Raw genomic sequence first — 13,319 nt, 5'->3', positions numbered from 1 at the left:
TCACAGACAGAGAGAACAACCTTGTGACTGCCAAGGGGGCGGTGGGGTGGGGAGATGGACTGGGAGTTTGGGGTTAGCAGATGCACAGAATGGATGAACAACAGGGTCTCACTGCATAGCACAGGGAAAGTATTCAGTATCTTGTGATACAGCATAATGGCAAAGAATTTAAAAAACAATGCATATACACATATACCTGAATCATTCTGTTGTACACAGCAAAAATTAACACAACACTGTAAATCAACTACACTACAGTTAAAAAAAAAACAAATCTCAAAGCAGTCTTTTAGCAGTCTACATTATATATATATTAAAAAAGGAGTCAAAATGTTTGCTTTGTTTATTTATTTTTGGTGGGGGAGGGAAAAGAAGAGGAGGTTAAAAAAATGTTTGGTGTCTGCTTCAAAGCACTTTCCCAAAGAATGGTGATTCATTCAACTATACATCATTATGGATGCACAATGTTCTTCTGGCTTTCATGATGGCCTGAATTCAAGGTGATACGTGTTTTTCTGAAATCCAGTGTATTTTTTTGGACATATGTGGGTTGTCCCCTGAGTTCCTGTTCTCATATGAAAGGTATTGGCACTTTGGCTTCACAAATGAATAAAAAATAACATAAAAACAACTTTTGTTGAATTTGGGTCTGGGCTAATTTATTTAAGGAACTATTTAACGATAATGGGCTCAGATATTTAAATGCCCTATGATGCTGCCATTAATTAAGGAACCGCTGATCCTAAAACTACACAACCAACAGGGAATGAGGGAAGGGTTACAAGTCTGAATGCCAAATTCAAAGCCATATATCAATAACTTCCTTCTTACTTTTGCGCTATCTATAATGTAGAGGGAAAAAGAATAAAAATTATATGAGTAATGATAAATTAAAAAGTGCATACAGAACCAGGAAAATATTTTTGTTAGATTTGTTACTTACTCCAGTTAAATAAGATGTTTGTAAAGAAAAGCGTGAGGCAGAAAACTAGTTACATTGCTGCTGAACTTCTTGACAGCAAAAGAAAGAATACCAGTCTGCTTCCCTGGTTTACTTAAGACATGTTATCTTGTAACTTGAACATCTAAGTTATGCCTTGAAAATTCAAAGCAAAAAGTAAAATCATACGGAAAACCAGAAATTTCAATACATCTAAACAGACGTTTGCTTGTAGTTTTTGGTATCCAAAACCTTTTTCCCACACATAGCGCAGATGCCTAAAACAAACAAACAGAAAACTCATGTAAGCAATCAAGTGTTAACAACAACTAATTATACCAATCAAATATTTAACCAATATCAATGATTTGGTTTATTTAAGTCACTGCTGAAGGTAAAAAAAAAAAAAATTAAACAGCATCAGAAAAGAGAAAACGAATATACTTTTAACTATGACACATTCTGTATACTTTGCTTTAGAAAAAACAGCATTTATCTGACAAATAAGGTTTATGAAGGTTTCACTTTTCACTTTCATGCATTGGAGAAGGAAATGGCAACCCACTCCAGTGTTCTTGCCTGGAGAATCCCAGGGACGGGGAGCCTGGTAGGCTGCCGTCTATGGGATCGCACAGAGTCGGACACGACTGAAGCGACTTAACAACAAAAACAACAACTACTCTTTTACTGTGTTATCCAAATCAATATCCAAAGAAGTACATTTGATATGAATATAAAAGTGGTATTAAGAGAAACTTACCCTTTTTGTAGGCACAGCCCTGGCAATAATGAGAACCTGGCTGGTGTACGGAACTTTTACAAATTCTGCAAGTGGAGAACTTATTCTTTCCATATGGATCAAACCTAGAGATTTTTTTTAAAGAAAGAAAAATGTACACTACAATAGAAATACTCTTAAATAACCTCACTTAAGCAACAAATGTGATTAATTTATGCCCTCCGGTCCCTCTATAAAACTCTACAATTGATGGGCATAGCACTCTTCTAACTGGCTACTCTCTTAACATACCTGCACACTTCTGCCCCTTCCATGTAAGCTGTATGCTTATAAAGAGTCATCTGTACTTAATCCCAAACCTGTTTATAATAGTTATATTTGTCAATCTATTCATGTGATACAATTAAATATTATGGAAACTCATGAAATGAAGAGTACAAAAAAAGTAACTGATTCTATTAAAAACTAAGTGAAGACTTTAGGATGACCAGAAAAGAGTGAATCATTAAAACTGCTACAGCATTAGTCATGGGTAAGAAAACTTAAAAATTGAGAAAAAATTCTAAATGGAAGGACTTGGCACTTGAAAAGTATCAGTTTTTGAGCTACTTTAAAGATACTGAAAATATATATTCTGGTTATGATTTATATAAGGCAAATGATAAAGCAGACTCATATTCAAAAAGTCTTGTTTCAATGTAAATTGATGAAATATATGTACAGTTATATGGTTTGACTTAAAATAAGGTATGTGTATCTCTTCATGACTGCCTAGTTTAGCTGATATTTTCAATTAACTGATGTAAACTTTTTTGGATAAAAAGTTTCTATTAAATGAAAATGCCACCTTACTGTAACTGGAGTGCAAAATAATTTCAGAGGAAATACTTCCCATCAAATTGGCAGTAACTTTTTGTAACTGAACTCACATACTGAACACCAACACTGTCGAGACCTGGTTTCTTCTCTTGGGTACAATACGATAGCTCATTTTCAAAGGTTAATTTTTCTAAATCCAAAAGAATGTCACTTTACTTCCCACAAGGGAAGTAAGAGCGAACCTGATTCTTCCTTTGAATAACAAGCTCAATTTGTTTGAACTTACAAATCTAGAGATTACTTTTTCTTAGAACTATATATTTTTCTAAAATGTACATTTTAATATCTCAGAAATCTTATGTACACTTCCCAAAGTGAGACATTTAAAATACCCCAAAGTAATAGCTACTTATTAATGTTACTGAAGTAAGTTTGGGAGCATAAAGGAACTAGGACCTAAAACTGTACGCTCTATAAAAGGAACAACTTGGTCAATAATAACTGAATGATCTTAGAAGACATCAATAGGTCATTCAACAATACACAATGAGACAATGCACTGAAGTTTAAGTCTATTATGCTATTTTATACTCATTATTTAATAAACACCTTTTATGTGTAAGGCACTTTATGTATTAGAAGCTTTATAATTAAAAGCCAAAGATGAACTTGACAAAGCTTCTGTCCTCATCCAGTTGACATTTGTGAGAGGAGATAGACAGTAAGTAAGGAGACAACCACACTTTTAAGACAGTAATACCTGTTGTAGAGAAAATTCAAAGAGGATACTGTGGTGGACAGGAGGGGAAGGAAGGAAGGAAGACATTCGTTTAGATGCTGGTTAGGGACTATCTCTGAAGAAATGACATTTCAGCTGCGACTCAAGTAACCAGAAGGAGCCAGCTATGTGAGCTCTTAGGGATGAGTTCTAGGAAGAAGGCACAGTAAGCAAAACCTCTTCCAATGAGAGTGGGCTTGGCAAATCTGATTCAAGAGTTGGCTCAATGGAAAGTCACAGAGGTAGGAGGGGCCAGACCATAAAGGATCTGTGAGAACATGGCACAGGGCCTAGATTTTATTCAATGTAAAAAGAAACCCAAGCAAAGGAGTTACATATCCTTTAAGGAACCATGCTGATTATTATGAGAATGAAGTATAGGGAATCATAGAGGAAACAGGGAGACAGAAGTTATTACAGTATTCAATAAGAAATAATAATGATGGTTTAGAAGAGGGTATTAGCAGTGAGATGAGCAGAAGAAGGTGGATTCGGGTTGCTTTTTGGTAGTAGAGCCATAGAACTCGGTAATGGATATGGGAAGTAAATGAAATGAAGAAATCAGTGAGGAATTTTGGTTTGTACAAGTAGATTGAACCCCAGAGCCATGACGAGAAGACTATGATTAGACTGAAGGAAAAAGAGGATACCTGTCAAACATCAAATTAGAAAAGTCAAGGAGGCAACTGGATATATGTCTGGAGTTCAGAAAAGTCATAATGAGATATACACATGGAAGTCATTAACATACAGTTTGAATTTAAAGGTGCTGGACTAAAGTCACTTGAGGAGAGATAGCAAATTTATAAATGGGGAAAAAATGTCTAGGATTGAGTCTACAAGTACTGGATTGAGAAGGAACAGTTAGTGAGTTAAGAGGAAAGGAGAATGTGGTATCTCAAAGCCAAGAGAATAAATAGTTGCAAAAAAAAAAGAGAGAGAGAGCACGCTGTTGAAGGTTAAGAAAGGTAAGAACTGAGAAGTAGCCAACAGTTTCAAAGTTCATGTGTGATCTTGACAAGAGTAGGTTTAGGAGTGTGGTAGAGAGAGGCCTGACTACAGTGGCTGAAGGAGTGAATAGAACTCAGTACACTGAGAAAGTACTCTAGATACGGCTTTTGAAAAGTTCTGCTATAAAAGGAAGCAAGAAAATGGATGGCAGCTGGAAGAATTTATGGGGCTTTTAAAACTGAATATAGTAGAGCATAGTGTCAAAAACTGTTTTTATGGTGGGACACATTTTTATCCCCATTCCTCGGTAAAAAAGCAATGTTCAGGAAAGTTAAGGAACTGTTTTGACTTGCTTAAGGTTCTAGAACTAGACAGTACAAAGTCTAGATTCAAATTTATGTCTGACTTTAGAGCTCATGATCTGTCCACATTTGTCTGCTGCCTGTGATTCATAAAAAAACTAAGAACTACTAAAAATAAGTACTATTTTCTGGTCAAATTATAAAAATAATACATAATATCTTCATATATTGATACAGTGAAAAGAACAGGGTGAAACCAATAGGATGTAACAGATAGCTTGGTTATACACCCTGGGAAGTACCTAAGTCTATGCTTTATTACAACAGAATGAGGCAAAACAAATTCATTCCAATAGACTTAATAGTAAAAAGAGTGGAAATTTATCACTGCTGTACAGATGCTCTTTTACCTACCTTGCTTTTTTTGAGGTCAAAGCCTTATTTTCGTTCAGCTTTCTTCCACCACTTTCTGTATTGAAATATACATACATTTTAGTGGGTTATTTCTACACATTTCACATAATAACATAGACATGCAACATATAACAATTAGAATGTTCATTTTTTGACTTCTAACCAATCAGTTCAGTTCAGTTGCTCAGTTGTGTCCGACTCTTTGGGACCCCATGGACTGCAGCATGCCAGGCTTCCTTGCCCATCACCAACTCCCAGAGCCTATTCAAACTCATGTCCATCAAGTTGGTGATGCCATCCAACCACTTCATCCTCTGTCGTCCCCTTCTCCTCCTGCCTTCAATCTTTCCCAGCAGTAGGGTCTTTGCAAATGACTCTGTTCTTCGCAATCAGGTGGCCAAAGTACTGGAATTTCAGCTTCAGCATCATTCCCTCCAAAGAAATCCCAGGGCTGATCTCCTTCAGAATGGACTAGGTTGGATCTCCTTGCAGTCCAAGGGATTCTCACGAGTCTTCTCCAACACCACAGTTCAAAAGCATCAATTCTTCGGCGCTCAGGTTTCTTCACATTCCAAATCTCACATCCATACATGACCACTGGAAAAATCATAGCCTTGACTAGACGGACCTTTGTTGGCAAAGTTAACATCTCTGCTTTTTAATAGGCTGTCTAGGTTGGTCATAACTTTTCTTCCAAGGAGTAAGTGTCTTTTAATTTCATGGCTGCACTCACCATCTGCAGTGATTTTGGAGCCCCCCCAAAATAAAGTCTCTCACTGTTTCCATTGTTTCCCCATCTATTTGCCATGAAGTGATTGGACCAGACACCATGATCTTAGTTTTCTGAATGTTGAGTTTTAAACCAACTTTTTCACTCTCCTCTTTCACTTTCATCAAGAGACTCTCTATTTCTGGTGGTGTCATTTGCATATCTTAGGTAATTGATATTTCTCCCGGCAATCTTGATTCCACCTTGTACTTCATCCAGCCCAGTGTTTCTCATGATATACTCTGCATATGAGTTAAAAAACAGGGTGGCAATATACAGCCTTGACGTACTCCTTTCTTGATTTGGAACCAGTCTGTTGTTCCATGTCCAGTTCTATCTGTTGCTTCTTGATCTGCATACAGATTTCTCAAGAGGCAGGTCAGGTGGTCTGGTATTCCCATGTCTAGAAGAACTTTCCAGTTTGTTGTGATCGACACAGTCAAAGGTTTTGGTGTAGTCAATAAAGCAGAAGTAGATGTTTTTCTGGAACTCTCTTGCCTTTTCAATGATCCAACAGATGTTGGTAATTTGATCTCTGGTTCATCTGCCTTTTCTAAAACCAGCTCGAATATCTGGAAGTTCATGGTTCACGTACTGTTGAAGTCTGGCTTGGAGGATTTGGGGCATTACTTTGCTAGCATGTGAGATGAGTGTAATTGTGCAATAGTGTGAACATTCTTTGGCATTGAAATGAAAACTGATCTTTTCCAGTCCTGTGGCCACAGCTGAGTTTTCCAAATTTGCTGGCATATTGAGTGTAGCACTTTCACAGCATCATCTTTTAGGATTTGAAATAGCTCAACTGGAATTCCATCACCTCCACTAGCTTTGTTCGTAGTAATGCTTTCTAAGGCCCACATGACTTTGCATTCCAGGATGTCTGGCTCTAGGTCAGTGATCACACCATCGTGGTTATCTGGGTCATGAATATCTTTTTTGTATAGTTCTGTGTGTTTATGCCACCTCTTCTTAATATCTTCTGCTTCTGTTAGATCCATACAATTTCTGTCCTTTATTGTGCCCATCTTTGCTTGAAATGTTCCATTGGTATCTCTAATTTTCTTGAAGAGATCTCTAGTCTTTCCCATTCTATTGTTTTCCTCTATTTCTTTGCATTGATCACTGAGGAAGGCTTTCTTATGTCTCCTTGCTATTCTTTGGAACTGTGCATTCAAATGGGTATATCTTTCCTTTTCTCCTTTGCTTTAGCTTCTCTTCTTTTCTCAGCTATTTGTAAGGCCTCCTCAGACAGCCATTTTGCCTTTCTTTTTCTTGGGGATGGTCTTGATCACTACCTCCTGTACAATGTCATGAACCTCCACCCATAGTTCTTCAGGCACTCTATCAGATCTAATCCCTTGAATCTATTTGTCACTTCCACTGTATAATCCTAAGGGTTTTGAGTTAGGTCATACCTGAATGGTCTAGTAGTTTTCCCTATTTTCTTCAATTTAAGTCTGAATTTGGCAATAAGGAGTTCATGATCTGAGCCACAGTCAGCTCCTGGTCTTATTTAGAGTTTCTCCATCTATCGCTGCAAAGAATATAATCAATCTGATTTCGCTATTGACCATCTGGTGATGTCCATGTTTACAGTCTTCTCTTGTATTGTTGGAAGAGGGTGTTTGCTATGACCAGTGAGTTCTCTTGGCAAAACTGTTAACCTTTGACCTGCTTTGTTTTGTACCTCAAAGCCAAATTTGCCTGTTACTCCAGGTGTTTCTTAACTTCCTACTTTTGCATTCCAGTCCCTTATAATGAAAAGGACATCTTTTTTGAGTGTTAGTTCTAGAAGGTCTTGTAGGTCTTCATAGAACCTACAGCTTGTTCAGCATTACTGGTTGGGGCACAGACCTGGATTACTGTGATACTGAACGGTTTGCCTTGGAAACGAACAGAGATCATTCTTTTGTTTTTGAGATTGCTTCCAAGTACTGCATTTTGGACTCTTTTGTTGACTATGATGGCTACTCCATTTTTTGTAAGGGATTCTTGCCCACAGTAGTAGATATGATGGTCATCTGAGTTAAATTCACCCATTCCAGTCCATTTTAGTTCACTGATTCATAAAATGTTGATGTTCACTCTTGCCATCTCCTGTTTGACCACTTCCAGTTTGTCTTGATTCACTGACCTAACATTCCATGTAGACTAGCCTATATCAACATTTTCAAAAATCTTCATTTAAAAGCCAGGTTTTAAAGACACTACTTAAAAATAAAACAATTTTTTACGAGGAGAATAAAATTTGGATAAAAGGCAATCATTATAGGAATTCCCTGGCAGTCCATGGTTACGACTGCGCTTTCACTGCCAAGGGGGTGGATTCGATCCCTAATCAGGGAACTATGATCCTGCAAGCTTCACAGCATGGTTGGGGATGGGGGGCAGGGTGTGGTGGTGGGAAAAAGGCAATCATCTTATTCCTCAGACTCAATGTAGGACTTTGGAAATGGGTCTATATTTACTCTATCTAATGTAAAATCCAGACGCCACTACTTTACTGCCAGTGACACTGAATAGTGAAAATATTTCTTTTTGTTCCCTCTGAAAAAATCCTCACTGTATTTAATGATTATGACGGTGAAAACATTTAAATAATTTGTTCAAGAATATAAAAATCAGGTGAGGAAAAGAGGCTTTCAATACTAACCCTAATTAAGTTTAATCAAATGAGAGTTGGACTGTGAAGAAGGCTGAGCCCCGAAGAATTGATGCTTTTGAACTGTGGTGTTGGAGAAGACTCTTGAGAGTCCCTTGGACTGCAAGGAGATCCAACCAGTCCATTCTAAAGGAGATCAGCCCTGGGATTTCTTTGCAAGGAATGATGCTAAAGCTGAAACTCCAGTACTTTGGCCACCTCATGTGAAGAGTTGACTCATTAGAAAAGACTCTGATGCTGGGAGGGATTGGGGGCAGGAGGAGAAGGGGACGACAGAGGATGAGATGGCTGGATGGCATCACTGACTCGATGGACGTGAGTCTGCGTGAACTCCAGGAGTTGGTGATGGACAGGGAGGCCTGGCGTGCTGCGATTCATGGGGTCGCAAAGAGTCGGACATGACTGAGCGACTGATCTGATCTGATCTGATGATGCACTTGTTGCTTAAAATTCATTTAATTATTTTGCTATTTCCTTTCTACCAAATCAGGAACCCTGACACATCACTGAAAGAACGAAATAGAAGAATATATTAAACTGTTGGGAGATCTAGTATTCTTTAATGTTTAATAAATAAAGTATGTTGTACATATAACAATATTTCATTTTACAAATCATACGAAAATGAAAACATTATTCACAGGAAGTATCTGATTCAATATCTATGTTCTAAAAGGAAAAATACCTGTGGTATTCCTTGCACCATCTTTCCATGTATCTGGAGTGATAACAGTACCAAGTTTCTTTTCACCTGTTTTAAAAAGATAGTAAAAACAAGGGAGATTAGTGTTTACTATCTAATAAATACACTACATTGTGCCTAAAGTTCACAATGGTATCACCAGTCATAATATGTACAAGCTTGTTAATGTTGGGGTCAGGGCCACTAAACTGACACTTAAGATATTAACTGTGGGCAATGGATAACTGACTCTCAAGTCAAAACTGTGGATATAATAGGCTTCCTCTGTATGTGTATAAACAAATCTGATAAATCTATTCATTCCATAAATATTTACTAAGCATCTCTGATGTATAAGCCATTGTACAAAGTACAGAGAAAAGTAAAATGAGTTAGATATAGGTCTAGATTTCAAAGAGTTTATAGCACACTGATTTCCCCAACAGTAGTCCTTAGTCTGAGTCTCACAGGTAGGCCACAGACGATATATGAATAAGACAAAACCATACACAAACTTTTTGTATATTCATTTTTAAGTAGACTATACTAAGTCCATAGCTTTCATCACATTCTCAAAGGGCTCAGAGAACCACCCCCAAAAGTTAAGAACTATTCAACTAAAATATAAGCTGGAAAATAAACAGTATAACAATTCACAATTGTAGTATTAGGAGAAATCCCATGGAAGAAAAAATAACCTTGATCAGGGAAATCCAGGAAACCTTTGTGGGGAAGGCAATAGAGAGGGTTAGTGGCAATGGGACTGGTAAGAGGAGAAAAGAGGATGAAGGTAACCTGGATAAACAACACATCCGGGGGAAAAGCATGGAAAACTCAGGTCAGGCACACAAAACAGTTTGGTTTGGCTGAAGTGAAGAAAATAAGGGTTAGTGAAAATGAAGTTTAAAACGTAAGCTGAGGCTTTATTGTGGAGGGTCCTCCCGAATGCCAGGCTCCAAATATAAAAACACCAATTTTCTCTACTCTGAGAATTTAATAAAGAAACCATCCATGGTCATTCTTTCACCTAATATAAAAACTCTGATTCAAACTCACAGGCGTTTGTGTTCAAAGTTTTTATATACTATGGGGATATAAACAAAACGGATCATGTTAATTATTATCACGATATGAGGACTTGAATCTTTTTACAGAAGAGTCAGACATACCTAACGGTAGGAAAAAGGTATTTGAGGATATGACAGCTCTTTTCAAACCTATAACCAGTTTGTGACGTCAAAAAATCATATTTTCTAGAACTGTCCAGGGTTAGCGTTAGAGTCACCGAATGGCAACTATAAGGAGGAAAGTGTTAGTCGCTCAGTCCTGTCTGACTCTTTGCGACCTCATGGACTGTAACCTGCCAGGCTGCTCTGTCCATGGAATTCTCCAGGGAAGAATACCGGAGTGGGTTGCCATTCCTTCTCCAGGTGATCTTCCGGACCGCGAGACGGAACCCGGGTCTACCTGCACTGCAGGCAGATTCTATAGATTCTGAGCCATCAGGGAAGTCCATAAGGAGGAAGGACTTCTCTAAAAGCCAGTGAAAACTACAGGGACTTCTTTGAAGATGGTAAGATTCTCCTAGGCCCGTGCCTCAGTACTCTAGGCATTCATGCAAAGAGCACTTAAGTCATTGGGTGGGATCCTCATTTAGGCTTGTCAGATAAAGCACAGGACAGCCAGTGAGATTTAAATTTCAGATAAACAAAGAATACTTTTTCAGTAAAGAATGTCGTAAAAGTGCGTGCTTTGGGACAAAGCACTTAACAGTAGTAAGGAGCAGCAAACAGGGCCAAGTCTCAAATACTGCATAGGACATATTCACACTAAAAGGTATTCGTTGTTTACCTGAAATTCAAATTTATCTGGGCGTCCGGTACTTTTATTTGCTAAATCCAGCAACTCCAGATGTTGTGGAAGTGATTTTTAAGATCCATTCCAACCCTGAGGGTCTGTGAAGCGAGGGAGCCTATCAAGAAGCAGTACAGGATGATAGCCGGGGTCAAGGGGAAGCAACCGAAATAGAAAAAACGGGGGCAAAACTGAGACCACCCCGAATCCAACAGATACAGGACTATACGGTCATTGGGGAGGGGCCGGAATGGTCAAATAGCAAGACAGAAGGACAGAGACTAGAATCAGAGGCCTGTGGCCGAAGGAAAAACAAAGGGCAGAGTTCCCGGGGAGTTCGAATTAGGGTCTCGCAGCCTCTTTCTCCCGGAGAAAAGTCTCCTTAACTCACATTTTTCGCACACCATCCTTTCGCGATGATACCCTCAGCCGCAGAACAAGCAGCAGCTGGAAGATACCAACACTACAGCCAAGAAAGAACTCCCCTTCCGGGTTACTAAAACCCACTTCCGGCCCCACGGCCCTTCGCCCCGCCTATCCTGCACCTGGAAAGCAGCGGGAGGAATAAACGCGAGCGAGAAGGCGGGGCTGGCTTCTTGGTCCGCCCCTCCACTTTTGCGATTGGCTGTGAGGCCTTGGGTCTCCGCCCCACAGGCTGCGCCTGCGCAAGGCTCAGGGCAGTGAGTGGCACCTGATGGTGGGAGGTAGTAACCCTCGCTTCCGTTCGGCGGGCGGAGGATAGGTAAGCCCAGCCGAACGCCCCTACATGCGAGCCTCCCGAGGCTGCAAGCCACTTTCGCCAACTGCCCAACTGGCCGGAAATCTCTGTCCCCGGCCAGTTGGCGCCTGCCTGCCCCTCGAGCGCCGCCCTTCCGGCGTTACCCAAGGGTTGCCGTGATGGACTGGCGTCTTTCAGATACGTCTTTCTGTGTCTGTACCTCTGTTTCCGTTGGTCTCCACGTCTGTGTTCTTTGATTATGTTTCTCAGCTCGTTCCTCGCTGCCTACACTCCGGTCGGCTGAGGCAGGCTTAGGCAGAGTCCAGAGCGATACAATTTGGGATGAAGCTCCAGGTTCATGTCCCGCCAAGGCTAGGAGTCGCTCAGAAGGGCCTTCTCTACCTCTGCAGGGCTTGAGGGCCTGGGTCAGGTCTGACTGCGGATGCCGGGTTCCTGGCCACCTGAGAGGGCACCTGACCAGAGTTGTCCTCGGCTGGCCAGGACCTAACGCAGGGCTGGTTTCTCAGAAGGGCAGCACTGGACCAACTCTTTGTTCATTCACTCATTCCGCAAGCTAAGTTTGGGTACCGCTCACTGTCTTAGGTCCAGATCTGCTTGGTCAGTTGGGATTCTGAGGGTGGCCCAGAAAATATCTGAAGGGTTGTCTATTGAGAGAATATATTCTAGATCTCCCTCCCCGGCCCTCAACTGAGCGTAGCACCTGTGAGAAACATTTCCTTTCTTGCCATTCATTCTCTTTTCGACCCCCTTGGTGCGTATATATCAGCGAGGCTAGGTTTTGAAATGGCTTTAGCACTTGAGAGCTTGAGACCTTGGAGTATTTCTTAATCTGTTTTAGCCTGTTTCCTTATCAGTAAAGTATTAATATTTGCCTTTGAAAAGTATAGGTGTGAATTAATGAGAACGTTGGGATAAGGTGTGGATTCGCCCTTTTGCCCTAGTGGGTGTCCTCTGTGTGTGTGTATCTATAAAATATATACATATGCATATATATATGTGTGTGTGTATATATAGGCTTCCCTGGTGGCTCAGCTGTAGGTAGAGTGCTCAGTCACTCAGTCCTGTTCGACTCTGCGACCCTGTGGACTGTAGCCCGCCATGTTCCTCTATCCATGAGATGTTCTGGGCAAGAATACTGGAGTGGGTTGCCATTTCCTTCTCCACAGTGCCTGCAAAGCCGGAAACTCAGGAGACCTGAGTTCGATTCTGGCCGGAACAATCCCTTGGACAGAGGAGCCTGGCAGGCTACAGTCTGTAGGGTCGCAAAGAATCGGACACGACTGCGTGAATGAGCACATTGTCCATATCTATATGTATGTTTATATAAGTTTTTCTGGACTGTTCACCACAGTGTAACCTGTGGACTATTACTTTAATAAACTCCTTACTTAACATCAGTCCATACCACGTATAAGCTCTCTGTTAGGTAATTTGTAAATATGTACATACATCAAATATGTGTTTTATAGAAAGAAAGTAAATATTTTTCTTCCTTTCATTCATACCCTGCTTTTGGTTGGAATCTGGCATCTGTAACGGACATTGCCATTTTGGTATTTTTGCAGCGCTGGGATTCCTTGGTTTAGCATAATGTTCTTTGAAGGCTCTTGATAACACTGGCTACCATTTGAGTATTCCAGTGTGTACCTGGTGTTACTTGGCATTTGCTA

General features: G+C 40.0%; 2 protein-coding genes across 3 annotated transcripts in view; one reads left to right on the top strand and one right to left on the bottom strand.

Annotated features, from left to right (window-relative positions):
• Window positions 1-333: 333 nt before the first annotated feature.
• Window positions 334-11,452, bottom strand: CRIPT (CXXC repeat containing interactor of PDZ3 domain). Its single transcript, XM_006054791.4, has 5 exons — window positions 11,302-11,452; window positions 9,060-9,125; window positions 4,944-4,998; window positions 1,701-1,804; window positions 334-1,218 (listed from the first exon to the last, which is right to left on the bottom strand). The coding sequence occupies exons 1-5, from the start codon at window positions 11,315-11,317 to the stop codon at window positions 1,154-1,156; spliced, it is 306 nt and encodes a 101-aa protein (XP_006054853.1). The 5' UTR covers window positions 11,318-11,452; the 3' UTR covers window positions 334-1,153.
• Window positions 11,453-11,515: 63 nt separating this feature from the next.
• PIGF (phosphatidylinositol glycan anchor biosynthesis class F) overlaps window positions 11,516-13,319 on the top strand; it is a 33,422-nt gene continuing 31,618 nt past the window's right edge. The window contains exon 1 of one of the 2 annotated variants that reach the window (XM_006054787.4): window positions 11,516-11,652. Coding sequence is in view for 1 of the 2 variants with exons in the window: in XM_025260967.3 (XP_025116752.2) it covers window positions 11,808-11,840 (33 nt within the window). In the remaining variant the exon portion in view is untranslated. Of the gene's footprint in view, window positions 11,653-11,721; window positions 11,841-13,319 lie in introns of those variants that run through there. The other variant, XM_025260967.3, reaches the window with a different exon arrangement.

The sequence above is a fragment of the Bubalus bubalis genome, chromosome 12, assembly GCF_019923935.1.
Source record: "Bubalus bubalis isolate 160015118507 breed Murrah chromosome 12, NDDB_SH_1, whole genome shotgun sequence".
Lineage (NCBI taxonomy): Eukaryota > Metazoa > Chordata > Mammalia > Artiodactyla > Bovidae > Bubalus > Bubalus bubalis.
Note: the sequence above shows the minus strand (reverse complement) of the source record. Positions and strands in the feature narration are given on the sequence as shown.